The sequence below is a fragment of the Akebia trifoliata genome, chromosome 16 (assembly GCF_017979445.1).
Source record: "Akebia trifoliata isolate Shusen 1 chromosome 16, ASM1797944v1, whole genome shotgun sequence".
In the NCBI taxonomy this organism is placed as follows: domain Eukaryota; kingdom Viridiplantae; phylum Streptophyta; class Magnoliopsida; order Ranunculales; family Lardizabalaceae; genus Akebia; species Akebia trifoliata.
In genome coordinates, this window is record NC_141390.1 from 7,020,064 (window position 1) to 7,041,133 (window position 21,070).

The following is a 21,070-nucleotide window of genomic DNA, read 5'->3' on the forward strand; positions in this document are numbered from 1 at the left end:
TTATACAAGTAGCAACATATATATAAGCATAGTTAATTAAGTGAATAGTGGAAAGAGGTATGGATGTCATTATACAAGTAGCAACATATATATAGGCATAGTTAAAGTCCTAGTCTCTTGTGACACCTTAGTAAGCTAAAAACCAAGACCATTTACCAAGATGGAAAGAGAATGCCACACATAGGACTGACTAGTGCTTTTGGAGACTTACAGTAGAAATCTACTTCCAAAGTGTTATGTGACTCACATGAACCAATGACCAATTATGCTTTATGGAGGTGAATGTTGGGAACAACATGTTCAAAGCTGAAGATTGGAATAAAACCCAATGAATTTTTTTTTACACTGTATTTTCATTTTTCTCCCTCTCCGCCTCCCTCTACTTTTCTAGTATTGTTTCCTTTAGATTTTGTTTATTGTTTCTAAAAATTTCCCCTTTTTAAAATTTTTCTATTTTGTGTTGTTAGTAATCCACTTTTTCTTCTCTTGGTTTGTTTGTGGCATCATTCTTTCAGCCAAAACATTTCCTTGTATGATCGCAATAAAACAACATGAGTTTGTTTCGATGGGCAGATGACTAGCAAGACTCAGTTGTTGCCAACACATAAGAAAAGTAATTAGTGTATCATTAATGTGCTTTTTTCAGGTTGAAATTAGTGTATGTTTTGCTCGATGGCATGTTCTGTTGTATTCTAATATAACTATTAAAGGTTTCTTCATACTTACTTCATCTGCAACAGGAACTGGGGCTACAAGGGGCAGCTGAAGTATCTTGAGATTGTACAAACAACAATGTTCCAACTCTTTTATACAAATTGTGTAGTTCATGTATGCTTAGTAGTAACCTTTTGTTCGAACCATAGTCCATTGGGCTTGGATGAAAAAGTAACAGTTGGATTGTGTATTAAGATTCTAATATAACTAATAAAATGTTTCTTCACTCATTGTCACTTTTACTTGTGTTCATCTTTGTTAGAGAATAAGATGCACTGTATTAAAATGCATGAGATACATTGTATCATTGTTAGTGTATCTCACACAAATGAAAGGTTGTGATGAAGGATATTCTTGAATATATATTGATATTTAGAATATATCAATTAGGATATTCTAGAATATTTATATTAGGTAGTTTTCATATATCTTTGTTGATGTAATGCCTATAAATACCCTATTGGGGCTTTTGTAATATTCATCCAAGAATCTTAATAAAATTCATATTTTCTACATGGTATCAGAGCTCAAGCTCCATTGAGCACATCGATCTTGGTGTGCTGTTTTTCGGCGATGGCAGTGGAGCCATCGCCGAACCTTAATCATTTTATTTACCTTATTAGTATTTTTTTTTTTCAATAAAAATACCATCTTTCTTTATGTTCTGGACTTAGATATTTTATTTTCTTCTTTGCTATTATTTTAGTTTTTTTTTTTCTTTTTCCAATAAAAATCACAATTTCTTTTATATATCTATACAAATCTCCCAATTTCACATATTCATGCTACACGATCCCAATTTTTTTTTTCCATCTAAAATCTCTCCAACGAGAGTTCTTTCATTTAAATTGCACAATCCTACTTTTTTATGCTTCTGGGAGAGATCATGACAGATCTGGTCTAATAAGCCACCGGTTCCAACAGACTCAAAAAGAGCAGGATGCGACAGTGATAGACTTCATAGACAGACGGTGACCACCAGGAAGTACGATTGGCACTTTGACGATCAATGAACATATCCATTATTGAGATCAAGCAATTATTCAATAAAACCAATTGCATATTCCTTTTTCAAAGGACCATGCAATTGCAGGAGGATGTTAGAGAATAAGATGCACTGTATTAAAATGCATGAGATACATTGTATCATTGTTAGTGTATTTCACACAAATGAAAGGTTGTGATGAAGGATATTCTAGAATATATATTGATATTTAGAATATATCAATTAGGATATTCTAGAATATTTATATTAGGTAGTTTTCATATATCTTAGTTGATGTAATGCCTATAAATACCCTATTGGGGCTTTTGTAATATTCATCCAAGAATCTTAATAAAATTCATATTTTCTACAATATTTTCCCTTTTTAATATACATTTTTCGATGATTTGTTTTCAATGTGAATACAACAATCCAGCTCTAATCTGGTTTTAGGAAAAGAAAAAAAAAACAAGCAACTTTGGACATTGATTAAAAACCGATGTAGAAAGTAAATAATAGTTATCGATTTTTCAAAGAAAAAAAAAAAGAATTTCTAAAGTTGGCAATAGACATCGGTTTTATTACTTTAGACATCACTTTAAAACCAATGTCTAAACCTTGGACTTTAGACATCACTACCATAGACATTGATTTTTTATCAGTTGTCTATAGTTTTAGACATCACTTGTACGAGCCTACTCTTTTTTCTTTTTTTCTTTTTTGTTTTTTCTTAAACAAAGAAATGCAGTGATATAAAATAAACCAAATAGATTACAAAGAAAAATTTGAAAAAGAATTTTACAAAAAATTTAAAACTACTAATATTTCTTGACAAATAGAATAATATTTCTTGAAGTCACTCTTCATGATGTCATACCTATTGGCGGATCGAGATGTAAACAAGCCCTTCTTCTTTGTGGGGTCAAGGCGTGTGAATGTAGAGACTAATCTCATGCCAAAAGAGATGTGGGAGACCATCCGTTATTCGGAAACAAAATCTACCAAATTAAAAAAAAAAAAAAAAAAAGTACTTACATTCCAAGTTCAAACAATCTCTTGAATTTCATCATCTTCAATCACTCAACGGCCAACATCCACATCTACATCGCCTTCCAGCGGTTCAATATACAGAGTCTCTGTGGCTAGAACTTGAGTGGTCATCAAGCTAGTGATACCAATTCCATCAAATAACAAGTGACAAACTTGAGCGTTTGTACTAGGAATTTGAGGGGTTATAAAGCTAGTGATACCAATTCCATCAAGAAATGACCAATGAACTTTAAACTCTAGCGGTTCAAGTTAACAAAGGAATTTCAAAACTAATCTTGGTCTTTCTTCGCATTGTTCGATAGGGCTCTCAAAAAGATGCTTGAATATGGAAAGTGGGAGTTGAGAGAGGAAAAAGTGCAACACGTCCACAAATAGCCACAATGTGAAAAAAGCCTATATTTGACGGCCCAAGGTCATCAACTTTCATAAAATTTGACGGATCAAGGCGTCAAAATTTTCATTGTCAAATTTTTTTTTCAACGGACTAAAACTGTTAAATTAACAGAGGATGGAACCGTCAAATTGGAGATCATCAAAAATTTTAATGGCTATAGGCCATCAAAATTCGCTCTCCAAAATTTGTGGGCTTTGGCCTATTGAATTTTCTTATCAAAATTTTCAGTTTTCACATAGTGAGCTGCTCCATGTGACCATGTAGCTGGCTGATGGATGTGTAGCTTCTTAGTTGCCCAAGTCCAATGATAAAGTAATAAATGATATCCATTTCACGCTTTACAAGGGTTTCTTCATCAAATAGAAGACTTGTATGTGGACTGGATTTCACTTTCAATTCTTCAATAATGGCAACTATAAAATGTAAGTGATCCAGTTGATATTGAAATTGAGACTCCCCATCCATAGATTTCTTAAATGATTGTGAATGAATTTTTTTTAAGGAGGGTTTAATCATTTTCCTATGGAACCAATGACAGATGTTGTCCCTATTCCTCCACAACTCTTTTGCCATTGCACGGCTCATTTCATCATTGTAGTCTGTGTCATTCGATTGTTTGTTAATGAAATATATGACTTCAAAGACTTCATCTAAGGTATGAATTAGAGAAGCACTAAGGTTATCTGGTAGCACAATGGTGGCCTCTCTTACAATGACTACCACTAAAAGGCAAGACACTTTCTCCTGATGTGTAGTCGATAGTTTTGTGGTAATTGACTCTTCAAATGGAGTTGTTTGGGAAAGGAATCGGATGAGATGAGTTTGAGAATCCCTTTTATATTTTTCCATCCATATCTTTATATGTTCCTCCCAATTTCTTTGTACCAATTGGTTCATATCCATCTAATCAATTGTGATTTTATTGTTTCTTTGTTCACTAAAACAGATTTTAGTGATTTTCCTGATACATATTAAAGGTGTCTTAAACATCCAAAATAAGGGAGCAACCAACAATGCAGTGAAAATGTTCACCATTTGCAATACAATAATCAGCTTCCTTCTGAGAATTTGAATGATGATCATGAAACTCATTCTAGAGATTTTAAACAAAGCTAGAATGTGGGCTTTGACAAAGTCGATAAAACCCATAAAGGCCAAATGTGAAGCTTGGAAAAAGCAGACAAAACATGGAACAAAACTGTTACTAGGATTGCTTCACCCAAAAGATATAATTTGAATGACAAGAAACATCTATATATGGTGACTATACTTCCAACAACCACAATTGACATTGACCATTTATAATCAGAAACTCCACATCAAAACTCTACCCCCTTTTGAACAAAGGACCATACTGCAGCTTGTGATAGAACTAGTGAATAGAGTGCAGAAAGCACGGAAAGAGATATGCACAACGGGGAATTAAGGAGTTTCAATGCAGGGTTATGTTCTGTACACCTGGATGCATAAAATGACTTCAATCTATACATTATAGTTTTATTTTTAGAATTTTGAGGGTCACAATATTTAAGTACATCACCAATTCTAGAAGAGGCAGAAATTCTCGAATGGACATCGTAATCAAAACTGTCCCACAACACCGTGAGCAAAAGTAGCATGCACGACATGATTATCACATGTTCTACAATGAATGAGAAGATCACACCAGTGACCATTTGCATACAAACATTGACAACAACAGTTACTATGAAGATGGTCAAGGAGAACATGTTTGAAAAGCGTTCAGAGTCACTCTAAGTAACAAGAGAAAGGGACAAAAAACTTATAGAATTGCAAATTAAGACAGTACCACTCAGTTTGGATAGTTGGTCCTGAGGAGAAGGCATTGGAGTGGTGAGATCTACCGGGAGTTTTGAAGCAATTGAAAGAAGAGTGAGTATAAGGGAATTGAGAGAAAGTAATCGACATGGTATCCATGGCTTCCCATGACGTAATCCATGCAATACATCATACATCATAAATATAACACAATACATCAGTCCTAAATTACAACTTTTCAAAAATAGTGTAGCACTTTTCTCAGTCTCGACAAAATTAGCCAAAGATTTGGCTAATTTTAACATTATGTATACAACAACATAAAGGTTTTTACACTGAATCAGAGGGTACTGATGTCCCTCCCATTAATGGAGGATGAACAAACCTCAAAGGATACACAGATCTTTTAAATGAAAATGACGCTCAAACCTCTCATCATTGAAAGCCAACCCCCACCCCCTCCCCATACCTACTATCGAAATAATTCCCAAGTTCCTCCTCGTCATCGGAACAAGAAAGCAACATAGACACTATCTTATCTGTATCATTTCGCACCAATATACTCTTTGATTCAATTAGTTTAAGTTCCATATTCTTAGAGGGAAAATTGATTTGTTTTGTTGAGATGGAGAACAAGTTTCCTACCTTATTATACAAGCATTCTTTGACGATGATGATGGTAACAAAAGCAAGTCATCCAACAATTCATTAACCTCATAAGCGAGTTTGTAATGCATCCAACAAGTCTTCATCATCAAATACTAGAGTTGTGCAAACATGTTGCAGAGTTTCACTAGATCTCTGGGCAACCCAGAGAATGTTCTCGATTAAACAAAATCCAACACCCATTTTTTTTTTTTTTAGTTGGGTGGGGTGGGGCATGGTTTTTAAACTCGTCCGAGACCGAGACGTATAACCCGAGTTAACTAGGTATCGGAGCCTAACGAAACCAACTCACAATGTGTCATGAGACGACCGCGTATCGTGAGATAAGCGAGTCGTCTCGAACGATATTTTCGCAAAACTCAGGCGATACGAACGAGATATACAAGACAACGCAGATATTATGTTAACTCGCGAGATAAACGAGTTGTATCAAATGAGATTTTCAAAATCTCGTCCGAGTTAACCGAGACAACCGAGTTTTACCTCAATCCTCAATTATTTACCCCCAAATCGATTTTCCTCCATTATTTCTTCATCTTATCCACCAAGTGAACAAAAAAAGGTAAGATTTTGGGAGAAAACTTCATTTTCTCCACCAAGTTAAGCCTCAATCCTCTATTATTTCACCTCCCAAATCAATTTCCTCTATTATTTCTTCATCTTCTCCACCAAATGAACAAAGAAAAAGTCAAGATTTTGAAGAAAACTTCATCTTCTTCATCTTTTGTGGTTAAGTTGATGATTTTTAATGATTAATTAGGAGATTTGTGTTTCTTAATTTACTCTCAATATTGACATACTGAATTAGAGTATTTTATTTATTGTTCCTTTATAGATTAGATTCAATTGCAGAACAGTACCCATTATCTGACTTAAATTATGAAAACATAAGGCCAAGGTTATTGTGTTCGGTTGTACTTCACAATCAACCATCAAGTCTTTAGGTTTCTAATTAAATTTACAATCCCAAGTGATTTTTTTGATTTTTATCTATCTTGGATTTGAGCTTGTTTGTAGGTGCATCAATGCAAGTGGTTTTGGTTATTTTATTTTCATGTTTCAATAAATTTTGTGTTAGTTTCTCTTAATTTAGATATTGAATTTATAGAGAGCAACTAGAGAAGGACAATTCATGGTGGTCCCCATTTGCCAAAAAGCATTAAATACAAGAAAAAAATACTTGCTAAAATCATTAATTTTGGATTGATCTATATGAATTTGTTTGATTATTATAAATATCATCACAGATGAAGAATATGTTTTTTCTAGATTTTAATGGTGGTGATTTAATCTCTATGGTTCAAGTTCAAGATCCATGGTTAATTTCCAAGATGTTCATGGAAGAAAGACTTGTAAATATTTACTTTATTTATTTTGATAGGTATATTATGAAAAAAAATTTAATTTAATTTAATTTTTTTTTTTTTTTGTTCATTTTTTAATAAGAATCATTTCTGAATTTTTCCTGAATTTTTCAGATTTTTTAAATGGTTAAAAACCATTGTCTCAATGTTGAACGAGACGAGACGTATCGTCCGAGTCAACTTGGTATCAGAGTTGAACGAGACGAAACCAAATACCGAGTTTAAAAAGGAATTCCGAAAGTCAACACAAAGTTGATGTTTGGGGTCTGGGACTTGGGGGGAGCATTCGAAGGTGTAAAGAAACTGGAGTTTATCTTACCAAGTTCAAACGAGTTTGACCATGTGGTCAACTAATTTTGACTAAATTCAAGGGTATGGCAACAATGAGGGGGAATGGATATAAGTGTATAACTATATTGGCATGGGTAGAAAAGGGAGGCGATTTAAGGCATGGTTTTAAAACTTGTTCGAGACTGAGACATATCGCCGGAGTTAACTTTGGTATCAAAGTTGAATGCCGAATGAGACCAACTCACAAAGTCACTTTTTTGACCAAAATTTAGGACTCACGTTCAATTTTTTAATTTTTTGAACGACAGGTCTCAAACCTAATGGAAACTCATCCAAAATGACTCGGTATGATTTATATGAGACGCAAAACCGAGTTTTAAAATCATGATTTGGGATAAAGGTAATCTTAAAGAATCACCACTTTGAAAAATGCTTTATTATCTGCTACGTTGGACACTGACCTGACAGTGGATAGAGGACCTTCGATTTTTTTAATTTGTATCTCAAAAATATAAAAACCTTCGCAACATGCATTATAACACAGGCTCTTATTAAAATTTACCTAACCCAAACATGACATGTGTCAAAATTTTAAAACTATACCCAACACATTTATTAAATATAGGTGAACTGACCAATCTGTGTAATTTATTAATTAAAATTCTGATCTTAAGTGAAAAAATAGGTTCAATTTTCACCATCAAGAGAGAAAAGAAAGCATATACGTATCTCAAAAGAGGTTGTCCAAAAAATTTGATGTACATATATTTGATGTTGTAAGTCAAATAATTCTACTAAGTAAAAAAAGTGAATGATAGAAATTATCAAAGAAAGAGAGGTACCTTCACCTGTGTGGTGGTGTTCTTCTACTTAAATTGTAGAGACGGTGAAGATAATATATAATCATATAACCACATAAAACCGCAACAAAGAAAAAATTAAGAATCTAGAGTTTTTGGCATGACACGTTTACTAAAAAAAATCCTTTTGTAGCTACATATTAATCTTTGAGAGAGGTTTCCTAAATTAAAAGTTTAACCCTCAATTATTTGATAAATAGATTAAACATATATTCTCCATATTTTCAGAAAAAAAAAATTGTATTATGAAAATATCGCACAGAAAATGACCTAAATTTTTATGAGAAAAAATGGGTAATTTTAAAAATCCTTAAAATAACAGAGAAGCTATTAGCACCCCAACTTTTGCTTATTACACTATTTTCTTAAATTATTTATCACACCCCAATTAAAGATTAAAACACACCATTCAAGCATTGTATAGGTTTGGCTCAAGTTATTATCTCAACTTCGCACAACATTATGACATTCATTCAAACAATTTTAATAGTTATTTATAATTATCATTAGGCTACTCCCCATCCACCCTCCCTCCCTTTACTTTTTGTCAATCATTTATTTATTTTCTTTATTTTTAATTGGGGTGCAATAAGTAAAAGTTGAGGTGCCAATAGCAGTTCTCTAAAATAATTGTTGATATTTGAGATACCTCCTATGTTTCATGATTTAAATGAGTTATATATGAGTCAGATTGTACATGGATTAACAAGGCACAATAACTGCTAATCTAACATAACCCATGTAATAGTCGGGTTGGACGGCTTGACGTGATTATGACCCAAAGACAATTACGCTTAGTCCAAACCCACTAATTTCATGTCATTTTCGAGTCATGTTAAGATTGCCACCCCTATTCCTGACTTAATTAGGGATTTTTGAAAAATATTTGATTTTTCAGCAAAATAGATGATTTCTTCTAGAGTCGTGCTACACTGGGTTCAACACTGCACTCACATGGCAATGCAGAGATAACCATAGATTTCTTTCCTTGAGATACAAGTTTTAAAAATCAGCAGTTCTCTACGCACTGCCACATCAACGCAGCTTTTAACAATGAAACCAGTCCAGCTCCAGCATTTTCCTTTCTAGTATTCGGATGTGTTCTATAATGGAAAAAAACAGAGATTCATATTATGATTAGGGGTGTTTTGTTCATCTGTATAAGAATCAGAAGTTATCTAGGAATGTCTGATATGAATCTAAGCAGAATAATTTCTAATTTGAAAAAAAAAAATTAAGAAGAGATCCAGAACATCGATCACAATTTTTGAAACATTGCTAAGCATCAGGAATCTATTGTGATGGGATGACAAGTTGATAAATCAGGCAAGTTTTGAAACATTGCTAAGCACCGGGAATCTATTGTGAGGGGATGACAAGTTGATAAATCAGGCAGGTGCAAAATTAGGTGTATGCACCAAACTGAAGGCACCATCAAGTTTGGCATCCAAAATGTCATTCAACCACCACAAACATGGGCTATGGAGCATCATGTTTGCATCAGCCTTCGAGAGCCCAAATACTTTCACCATTAACATAACACATAGGTGCTCTTCGTCCATACTTCATATCAAAACGCCAGTGAAAGATTCATGTCGCGGTTTCCTTTCATTTTCTGAGGTTTTTTCTCACTTCAAGGCTAAATACTTGCTGTGATTCAGAATAAAAGGGCAAAGAACCTCACAAGCCAACGGCCACACCCTAGTAGATCAATTGTATTATTAGGACCGATTAAGATAACCAGCAAAGGTACAATAAGAGCATACAATGCAAATTAAAAAGAAAGCAACAGTAAGGCCACCTTAGTCCAACCTAAGGCCACCATATATATAGACCAATGGGTGGGAGCACCTCGCCATTGTGACTCAAGTTATTCACCAATGACAAGTGGTATGATCTAATTGCCTAGTCAATCAGGTAGCCCTCCCAGATTCTACGAAGCCACAACCTGTTCAGCTGCTCCGCGATCCATTTTTCATAACAAAAATGCTAAAGAGACTTCCTATGACACTGAATTGACGTGGAGGTGTCAACTCCATAGATTCTTTTCCTCGAAATACAATCGAAAAGCATCTGTGGTGGCGTGCACACCTCCATCCCAGCTCAGTCTCAAACACAGTGTCACAAGTCACTCCAGCATTACTCTATTAAAAAACAATGGACAGAGATGCAATAAGCACACAAGATTCTCAGTGAAGGTCTTAGCAACAACATTTGAGAAGCTATGTAAATTCATACATTTTGTTTTATCAGCCTATGGCCAATCAGTTATTTACATATCCATAATAACATATAGATATTATAATACCTACTCAATTGCATGCCTCACTGCCCACAACCTTCCATCTTGATTTCCTTTAACAGCTTCACCACCTCAAGCATGTCAGGCCTCCTCCAAGGTTCATCAAGTGTGCATGCCCTAGCGACATCAAGAACCCTGACCATCTGATTTCTCCACGGTCCCAAACTTGAAACACATGGATCAAGTACACCGTCCTCCATCCCCATATCCGTCATCCATCTTACCCACCCAACAAGATTTCCCCCCTCAACATCGGCCTGCCCCGTCGGTGCACGCCCTGTCAATAACTCCAGTATCACAACCCCAAAGCTGAACACATCACCCTTGGTTGTAGCCACCATCGTCTGCCCATACTCGGGAGGTATATACCCAAATGTTCCAGCAAGTATAGTACTAACATGACTCTCACACGCACTAATAATACGTGCAAGACCAAAGTCTGACACCCGTGGCTCAAATCTGTCATCCAACAATATATTGCTTGATTTGATGTCCCTGTGAATAATGTGAGGCACAAAACCATGATGCAGGAAAGCAAGCCCCCGAGCTGATCCTAGACAGATTTTGAACCGAGCTGGCCAATCTAAGGCTTCGACTGCATCAGCTCGGTTCCTCAACCACACATCAAGACTCCCATTCTCCATGTACTCGTATATCAGGAACCTCTCATCCTCGAAGACACAATACCCTAACAACGAAACTAGGTTCTCATGCTTGACCTTTCCAATTGTCTCCATCTCAGCCAAGAACTCACGGTCACCCTGAAAGTGTCCACCATTGAGTCGTTTGACAGCAATCATTCCTCCCTCGGGTAGTAACCCCTTGTATACAGTTCCAAACCCTCCATCACCAATAATATGAGTCTTGTTGAAATTCTCTGTAGCCGTCAAGATATCTGCAGGGTACAGTCGTAGCAAAGAGTGCTCAAAAGTTGCAACGTTGATGCTTAGTGGCTCCTTGGGTTTCTTAAGAAGCAGCTCATCACTGGAAGTCAACTCAACTGCTGTCGCGGGCTTGGTCTTGCTCAGAGAAAGAGCTCCAGCTTCTTGCCTTAACATCCTCCACATGAAGAGACCAAAGAGTAGGATGAGAAAGCTGAACGATGCACCGAGAGCAATACCCCACACATATGCTCGATTTAAAGCTGGGGTTGGGGGGTAAGCTCGTAAAGAAGAGAGGGAGTCTTTAGGTACGCATGGGTCAGCAACAATACAATTCTCTGGCACATACCCTCTGAATCTGTTTCCAGAAAAATTTACAAAAGCATTGCTGAGTATGCTACAGATACCACAAGGGATGTACTGAAACTTATTATTGGAGACATCAAGATACGTTAAAGAAGCGAGACTCGAGAGTGACAAAGGCAAACTGCCCATGATACTGTTATTGTGGATATCTAAGGTAGAAAGGGTAGTCAGATTGGAAAGCGTCTCACTTAGGGTTCCGGAGAAGTTGTTGTTACTAGCATTTAAGAGCAAAAGAGAGCTTATTTCGACACTATTTCCAGTGAACAAGATGGGACCTGTGAAAGAATTCAAGCTGATGTCTATACTGGTGAGGCTCTTGATATTGAATACGGATGGAGGTAAGAGACCAATGAGATAATTGCTCGACAAATTGAGCTTGGCGAGGCTCGGCATCATTGAACCAAGCTCTTCGGGGATATGCCCAGTTAGTTGGTTGTGAGAAAGGAGAAGGCCTTGGAGGTTTCTCAAGGCAAAGAACTGAGGTAAAGCCAGTCCTGTGAGAGAATTGAAAGATAGATCGAGGAAGGTTAAGTTTGTCAGCCCTGAAAGCTCGTGAGGGATACTGCCATTAAGCTTGTTCCCTTGCAATAGCAGCTCCGATACAATGGTGCAGTTCTTGATTGATGATGGAATGGGACCCACGAATTCGTTATACGACAGATCAAGCATGCCATAATGTTGAGTGAATTCAGAATCCGGTAAAGAAACCTTTTGAAACCCAGAGCAGATCTCGTCCGGGATTGGACCCGATAGTTGGTTCTCGGATAGTACCAGATTATCAAGCAGTTTCAGCTGAGATATAGATTTAGGAATTAAACCCGTAAGCTTGTTTGCACCAAGATCGAGAGACACCAGATTTATACAGTTAAAAAGCTCCAACGGGATTTCACCCGTCAACTTGTTCCCATGTAGTGACAGATTAGTAAGGTTTCTGAGTTTCCCAATTGAGGCTGGAATGATCCCTTCAAAGAGATTATTATCAAGTTGAAGCCTCTGTAGCTCTGATATTTTAGAAATGGCATCTGGAATCAAACCTCCAAGCATATTGTCGCTGAGCGATATCTCCATAAGCGTCTTAGATTCAAAGAGTTGAACGGGAAGTTTGCCTGAAAAATTGTTATGAGACAGTTCTAGCGTAACCAACTGAAGTTCGCCTAAATAACCCGGTATTTCTCCAAAGAGATTGTTTCCTAGCAATTGTAAGTCGGTAAGATTCAAGCATCTCCTGAAAGTATTCTCGATGCTGCCACTGAATTCATTCTCAGATAGATAAAGAGTGGCCAATGACAAGGCATCACATATTTCGAGTGGGATTTCACCGGAAAGCTGGTTCGAAGTAACATCGAATAAGGTCAAGAAAGGAAGATTTAACAGCGGAAGGGACCCATTGAAGAGGTTCTTACTTAACATTAATGAGTTAACTCCTTTCCAATTCGAAATCCAATCGGGAATAGGTCCTAAAAGACGGTTGGAATCAAGAACAACAGAGCTGATTGATTCCAGTCCCATAAGATCCTTCGGTAATGGTCCAGAGAGGTAATTGAAGGACAGATTCAGAATCTTGAGCTTTTTACAGTTACCCAATTTCCCTGGAATCTTTCCACTCAATCCTGCATTGGTTGCGACAAGATAAATTAGATTTTCGAGATCACCCATGTTCGCGGGCAGTTCTCCTTCTAAGCTGTTTTGGGCAATATTTAAGGAAGTTAAGCTTCTCAGATTGGAGATTTCTTCAGGAACCTTTCCTGTGAGTCTGCAACCCGCGATATCCAGTACCTGAAGCTTTCTCAGATTTCCAATTGTTGCTGGTATTTCCCCAGTGAGATAGTTGTTTTCAAGTATTAGAAATTCTAGGTTAGTCAAATTTCCAATTTCCAATGGTATGGGACCAGTCAGGAAATTCCAACAGAGATCAAGATTTAGAAGTCTTTGCAAATTTCCAATCTTGGGAAAAATCAATCCTGTGAATCTGTTTCGACTAGCATCCAAGTAAGAAATCTGTGGAAGGTTTCCCAAGCTTGAAGGAAGACTTCCAGAGAAAAAATTTAAGCTAAGGTCCAACGATTTCAAACTCAGTAGATTCCCGAGTTCTGTTGGAAGATTTCCTGAGAATGAATTTCCATGAACAGATAGCTCAGTGAGATTTCTAAGGAGCCCTAGGGTAGAAGGTAAGCTTCCAGAAAAGCTATTATCATCAAGCACTAATTCTCTGAGCATTTTAAGGTTGGAGATATTAGGAGTTAGAGCCCCAGATAATCTGTTACCACTCAAGTCCAGAGACTCTAAGTTTTCTAAATTCCATATATTTGTAGGTATTTGGCCAGTGAAGGAACAGTAGCTGAGATTAAGATACCTCAGCTCTTTAAATTGACCGATGGAGCTCGGAAATGGAAGCTCAAAGGGTAAAGTAGAGCATGATAAGCCTATTTCGTGAACATTGGGACCAACACATCGTATACCATACCAGTTGCATGGTTGGACGTCTGAGTCGAACCAACTTGGAATGAGATGGCTTCTTTGGTCAAGAGAACTTCTGAGTGATATTAATGCTTGCTGGTCCTCAGTGAAATTTGCCCCAGAGAAGGACAAATGAATGAAGCAGATTATGATGAAAATGAGGACAAGAGACTGCAGCCTTGGAGATGTGAACATTGTGCAACTGGTTCTGAAGATGAAGAATGATTCGAGTACAGCTTGCTCTGAATGGTGAAACCCTGTAGGCTAGAGAATTTTTCCTTTGGGACTGGTATGAGAGAACCTGTTGCATGAAACATGAAAGATCGATGAGTTTGAAGTAGTTATTTCCTTTTTTTTTTTCTGGTCCACTGTTGGAACCATAGTCACCAAAGTCGGGGGTTCAAGAATAAGTTGGCAAGGGAAAAAATTTTTAAATACAGCAAAATCAGGAAACAATCAGAAAAATTGAGTTAGGGTTAGGACCATGTAAGTGTTCCTACTAGGTGGTGTTCTCATATTATATAATCAAATACCATGCTAAATTACAATAACAAAATACCAAACCCCATATTAAATTACAAGTAACCACAAGTCTACAAAACAATCAAGGTTTATATTGTTCAAAATATAAAAAGATAACAATCACGATTGTAAGTTAAGATTCATAAATTGATAAAATCAATGGCATCTTCATTTGCATCCTCATTATCTAACACTTCATCGGTGGTCATCTTCTCTTACTAGTGCATCAAGGACATCTTTTATTTTTTTCGATTTAATCACAAAGTTCAGTTCTTAATCGTGATGTTCATAAAAGTAGAGATATAATGAAAAAGTCACAATTAAATCAGTGAAGGAAAATGTCACAATTTAATCACGACTTTTTCAATAAGTCGCAGATTTCGGTGACCACAGTTGGAACATATGTTTCAAAATGAAATCAAATATATCACTGTTGGTAATGTGAATAATGGATGGTGGATAATAATAAACAGGTCTACAGTTTTCTTGTTTGGCTGCGGGAACTACTGTCCTTACTGAGGATAAGATGAGGGGCACACAATCGACTGTTTTCTTTTCCATGGTGGGAAGGGAATGAAGACCATGCAAATCCATAAAATGGCCCATTTTAGTGCCTTTTCTGTGTAGAGACTTGTTCCCAATGAACCCATTAATCAAGATTTTTTACTATGCAGCCAAACGCAAAATAGTTCAAATTGCACGGCAGTTTTGGCAGCTCACATGAATGGCCAAGTAACAGTGACCCCAACCAATGGATTTCATCATCACATGTTATCAAATATTTCAAATAGAAAACAGTATATCACATGTAATCCAAATATAGTGTGACCTGGTATGGTAGGGTCATCCGACACCTGATAATAAATTGGATGGTTACAGGACTCGCTGATACAAATCATGTATGTGAGGACCAACGTTAAACTTCCCATCCCCAGATCTGATCAACTAATTATAAAATGATAAGAAAATATTCCTTCGATTATCCTAACAGAATGTCTTACCACACAAACATTTTTACTATAAGGGATTCACACAAAAATTCAAAGTTTCAAAAACTTTTTAAATGTGTACAGTCATTCCATAAAATCTTCAAGTTTTGAACAAAGTAAAAAAAAAAAAATTGCATGTCAAAACATCCTCTAAATATTCGTTGTGATGATCAGTTCTGGATCCAGTGGCAAGCTGAAGAGAAAGTTAAGTACAAAAATGACAATATCCCCTCCAGGAATATATCCTGTTAGGGGCCAATCCATAGATGACCCTCGGGATTCACAGGATTTGCGTTACATGAAACCTGAGAAACATCTAATTGTGTCAACTACAAATCAGTAAACAGCACACAAAGTTTCTTAGGTAACATTGGGAGAGATTAAATAAGAGAGCTACTATTGGCACCCCAACTTTTACTTATTACACCTCACTTTAAAAAAAATTTAAAAAAACAAAAACAAATCAATGGTTTAGAATAAGTAAAAGTTGCAGTGCTAATAGAAACTCTCATTTTTTTTGTTTAGATTTCTATTTGTTAGATTTAGGATTGTATACGAGCCTAATCCTTATTGTAAACAAACTGCTGAAGTTGTTTGAATACGTTATCATGCTCTGTAATATTGGCATAATAACTTGAACTAAACTTTTGTAATGTTCGAATGGTGTATTTTAATTGTTAATTAGGATGTGATAAATAATTTAAGAAATTGGAGTGGGGTGCCAATAACAGCTCTCTTAAATAAAGAACCTTCTATGTGAAAGCATGTGGTATATTCAGCTTAGTCTATATCCATACTCTTCCATTTAGATCTTCAGTATGCCATAGCTTTGTGAAAAATTATGGAAAATCCAATTACAAGGTCTATATTACCAAAATATATCCATATTTGATCAAGAGAGCAACTGAGCAAGAAATTCAATAGGAAAATATATTATAATTCCAAGAAAAAAGCAAACAACTCTCTCATCTCCCTGCGTTATACAGGATTAATAATATCACCTGGAACTTTGAAGTGACTATAATTTCTCTTGAAACTGAACCTCAAAGGTGACATCCACACCATACAGCAACAACTTCACTGTAGGAAGAGAGCATTAATTAAAATGTAAGTTTTTACTGCAACCATGAGGTTATCCAACAACAACAAAATAAATAAATGCTTCAACACTTTTAGCCTCTTGTTAGCTTCAGTAACAAATTCAAAATTGATTAACAAAATCAAATAATTTTTTATAAGCAAGTGTGTGAAGGTGGGGATCTAACGAAGGTTATGGTATTTCCACTAGCTAGTTATAAATCCAATACTATTAGTTGCTTTAAGTGAATAAATAAGAGAGATTCTATTGCCTCACCAACTTTTACTAAGAGCACCCCAAGATGTGTGCTAATTCTTTGTAAATGTCATATAAACTCTTAGTAAAAGTTGGTGTGGTGATCGAAGCTCTCATAAATAAATGAAGTTGCTCCCAAAATATAAATAATAATAGCAAGAAAATGATAGTAATCCAAACAGGTCCCCTAAAGGTCTATTTAATTAAAAATCATATTTTATTGGCAGAAAATGACAATACAAACATGTCCTTATTTTGTGGATAGCCAGCCAAATAAAGAAGGCAAAGAAATTCAAAAAGTAAAAGAGTAATTAATTAATTAACTCTACACAACCCCATAAGATATAAAAAGAACCAAGAAATATAAAAACCAAAACGAGGGAGAAGGTCTAATGGAAAAACAAAAACAAACAAAAAGTTGATTTAGACCTGCCTCTACACGTTATAGTCAATATTAGAGATACCCCCTATGAAACGGATAACGTGCCCCCTCTTGACCTATGTATTCTTGGGGGGACTAACAAAAATGCCGTAGCATATCTGAGCCCTAATAGCTTTCAGGTAAAGTAGTTCTTTTTTTTTTTTTTTTTTTTTTTTTTTTGTTTGTACCTTTCTATTCAACCCTAAAAATCCATCTCCTTTTGTCTTCAAATCTAAGGAACAAGATACAATTTTTAGATTGGTAGAAGGATCAATTTTTGTCAATCAGGGATTTCTATAAAATATTGCAGACGATGGATTAAAGACGACTTTGTATAGAGGTTAAAACCAGCTTGCCCTAGAGGTTTTAGCAACTTAAAGATGCCAGTTTTTTTAAGGTCTTGCCCTCGTCTTCAACCTCAATTTCCGTCAAACCTCAAGAACAAAATAGGATTTTTTAAGTAAGATGGATTTTGAGTGGAAAAATAAAAAAGCTTTCTACAAGACATCAAAAACGAGGTTGAATATCCTGAAGATTACATTTTATGTGAACATTAAGGTGTTATGGCTGGAGTTTGAAGACGGGCATATAGGTCATTTTCTTGTTAGTCTCTAGTACAAAACTCAGGTCAAAGGATTATGCCATCAGTTTAACTACACGGGTATCTCTGATATTTATCGACTAAAACGTGGAATCTGTCTAAAATTAAAACCATTTATTATGATTCAAGAGAGAGAGATGTCGTGTTTGGATCGCCAAAAAGGAAGTTTTCGAAAAATGGGAATCCGAAAAGGCCCTAACCAAATCAATGAAACTAGAGATTTCCGCAGTCGAGGAAACATTAAATAACACCACCTTTCATTTAATGACACTAACAATCTGATTTTTCAAGTGAAAACCACCATCAAACATATATCATCAGCCGTTAAAAACAAACGAAGCAGAAAAGAAACAAGCTTTGAAAGCAACAGAAGCTAAAGACAGAAAATAGCTTCTCCAATCCAATCCTCTACTACTGGAAGCAACAGCTATGAATTACATCACAGAAAACTCGCAAACCCTAACACATCAACATAGCACTGACCCAACTCTTTGTTAACTCATAGAGAGACGGTACGGAGCATAGAGTTTGAAGAAGATCAATCAAAAGCGTGATTTCATATTGCAGACATTTGATTTAGAATTTATTAAAGATGGAGGAGGAAAAACAGGAAAAGTACCGATTTGTTAGGGTTTTTTAAGCTATTGGGCTCGAAAAAGATCGAATCGAATGGCTTTTTTAATTCTAATCGGCGCACTAACCAACTTTTTCAACACAGTAGGATAGAATCTATCCGTCCACTCAAACTATTAAAAATAAAAATAGAAAAAAGAACGAATTTAGGTAGAGTTAAAGAGGAAGCAAAACCCTATAATCCAATGGTTTGTTTGGAAAGGCATTTTAATATTCAAGTTACATGTGAAGCTTTTTCATGCCAAAAAACCTTCTTTTGTTTCTCCAAATCCAAACAGGTCCTAAGAGATCATTCCAGCATTGATAAACAATATATGATTAGAAACGAAAGCCAAAATCAGAAGAAAATCTTCGCAACTATTGGATAGAAAATGAGTTATTTAAGAGTAAAACCTCTAAAACCCTAGAAATCCCTATAAATCAGAGATTACTAAAAAAAATCAGTTTCAATGTAAGAAAGTTAGAAATGATTTGAAGATTAAAAGCTCTAAAACCATAGAAATCCCTCTAAATCAAAAAGAAAATCAGTTTCAACATGCAAAAAAAAAAAAAACAACGTAACCTGCAGAATCCGTTAAACGAGCAATGGAGATCAAACTTTAAAGTGATCAAACAAACAGATATCTTTAGAACAGAAGAACTATTTCTTGAAGACTCCAATCCATCTTTTAATAATCACAAAAGAACAAAAGAGAAACGAAGAATGAGAAGAAAAAAAAAGGAACTCTGGCAATGGGCAATGGAGAATGGAGAAGGAAGTACCTTGACTTGAAAATGAAAAGAGAGAGCGAAAATGCAGTAAAAGAGAGCATCTTTCAGAGCTTCCACTGCTATGTTTCAGAGACGTGTCCGTACGATTCAGCCATGAAAACGCTCTCAAGCTTTTCTTGTGCTTTTGCTCTCTCTTTCTCTCTCTATCTCTATCTCTATCTCTATGTGTATCTGTCTGTCAGAAGGTCTGCGCAGGGGATTCGATAGGCATCGTCCTTTAGTACCTGAGCGTGGAAGGCATGAACCTTAGGCACATGCAGCTAAACCAGAGACGGTTAGAAGGACCCCACTCTCTCTCTCTCTCTCTCTTACAAGTTACAACAAACAAACTCAAGAAATGAAAGTGGGGTACTGCTATGGCCAGATCATTTTAACGACAGCTAATCAATTTTCAAATCGGGTTGTTTGGCACTCGTAACGAGCGACTTGACTCGACCAGCCAAATTCTTTCTAGAGAGATTTCCCGGGCAGTCTTGTCTATCGCAATTTTATTACAAAATTTCTTTTACTTTATAAGTTTGCTACTTGAACAAATCCTATTTTATGAATCATTCTACTATGACTAACTTAGTAAGATATTAAATCTTATTAAAGATAATTGGGTCCACATAGATAATCAAATTAGCAATCAAACGTGACAGACTTTTAGATTTCATGAAAAAAAATCAGATTCAAAATAAAAATATTCAAACAATCTCTCTTTCGTAAGTGTTGAAAATGAACCGTTATCAAACTCCCGAATTTAAAACTCACATACAATTGTGAAAATTAACTCTTTTTTTTATTTTTCTTTTTCTTTTTAAGCTCTTAAAATTTTGTCCTTTGTAAGCTTGTAGTATCAAATCTTGTTTTTGAATGCCAAAAATTAATATGGTTAACATCCATTCCAATGTATGTTAAGTAAAAATTAACCCACCCCATAGATTTGAATTTTATGACGTCGAACACACTCCAACATTTGGAGGGGTAACAAACTTAATAAAGTGAGGTTCCAGGGGAATTTTGTAATAAAAATGAAACAATTAGGTTTGCTCGATAAATATCTCTTCTTTCAATCTTGGTTAACATAATTTATATTTAAATAATATAATATTATTTTGTATTGGTTAAGGATGAGGGGACTAATGACAAATGAGTCATGCTGGAGTAACATTGACATGTACGTCGTGGGAGACATTTTTGAAGTGGATTTGTCAGAATCATAAATGCTTTCACCGAGATTGACATTTCTGATGTGGATCTCAATGAAAGCATTTATGGTTTTGACGCACATCCATGTCAGAAATGTCCCCCACGATGTACATTTTAATGTTACTTCAACATTATCCATGGAAATTTTATCATCAGGGTGAGTATTCCTTTGGATCTATTTTAATTGGATACATTAAAATTAAACAAAATATTGAAGTGACATTGACTCACACGTTGTTGATGTTGATCTGTATACAAATCCATAGATGCTTTTCATCAAGATATGAGTGAAAAGCATATATGGTTATGTGCGCACCTCCACGTCAACAATATGTGAATCAATGTCAATTTCAGTGTCAGTCCAGCACGACTCTAAAATTAATGAGAAAGCCAAACTATTTAATTTCATGTTTATTTACATAGTTGTGACCATGTGATTTGTTGTGATTCTTTCCTTATTAACCAATCAAATTGGACAATTTTATATTTTATATATATAT

General features: G+C 35.6%; 1 protein-coding gene across 2 annotated transcripts; it reads right to left on the reverse strand.

The window, feature by feature from the left end:
• Nucleotides 1-10,296: 10,296 nt before the first annotated feature.
• Nucleotides 10,297-19,634, reverse strand: LOC147382468 (leucine-rich repeat receptor protein kinase MSP1-like). Of its 2 annotated transcripts, none has more exons than XM_086428045.1 (3): nt 19,371-19,634; nt 16,622-16,700; nt 10,297-14,410 (listed from the first exon to the last, which is right to left on the reverse strand). In XM_086428045.1, the coding sequence occupies exon 3, from the start codon at nt 14,302-14,304 to the stop codon at nt 10,429-10,431; it is 3,876 nt and encodes a 1,291-aa protein (XP_086284171.1). In that variant the 5' UTR covers nt 14,305-14,410; nt 16,622-16,700; nt 19,371-19,634; the 3' UTR covers nt 10,297-10,428. The 2 variants fall into 2 exon arrangements, with proteins under 2 accessions (XP_086284171.1, XP_086284172.1); XM_086428046.1 differs by lacking the exon at nt 19,371-19,634 and adding an exon at nt 19,171-19,338.
• Between the last annotated feature and the right edge of the window lie 1,436 nt (nt 19,635-21,070).

What these genes read in the sequence shown, in the direction of transcription:
- LOC147382468 (XM_086428045.1), bottom strand. Translation starts at nt 14,304, where the DNA reads ATGTTCACATCTCCAAGGCTGCAGTCTCTTGTCCTCATTTTCATCATA.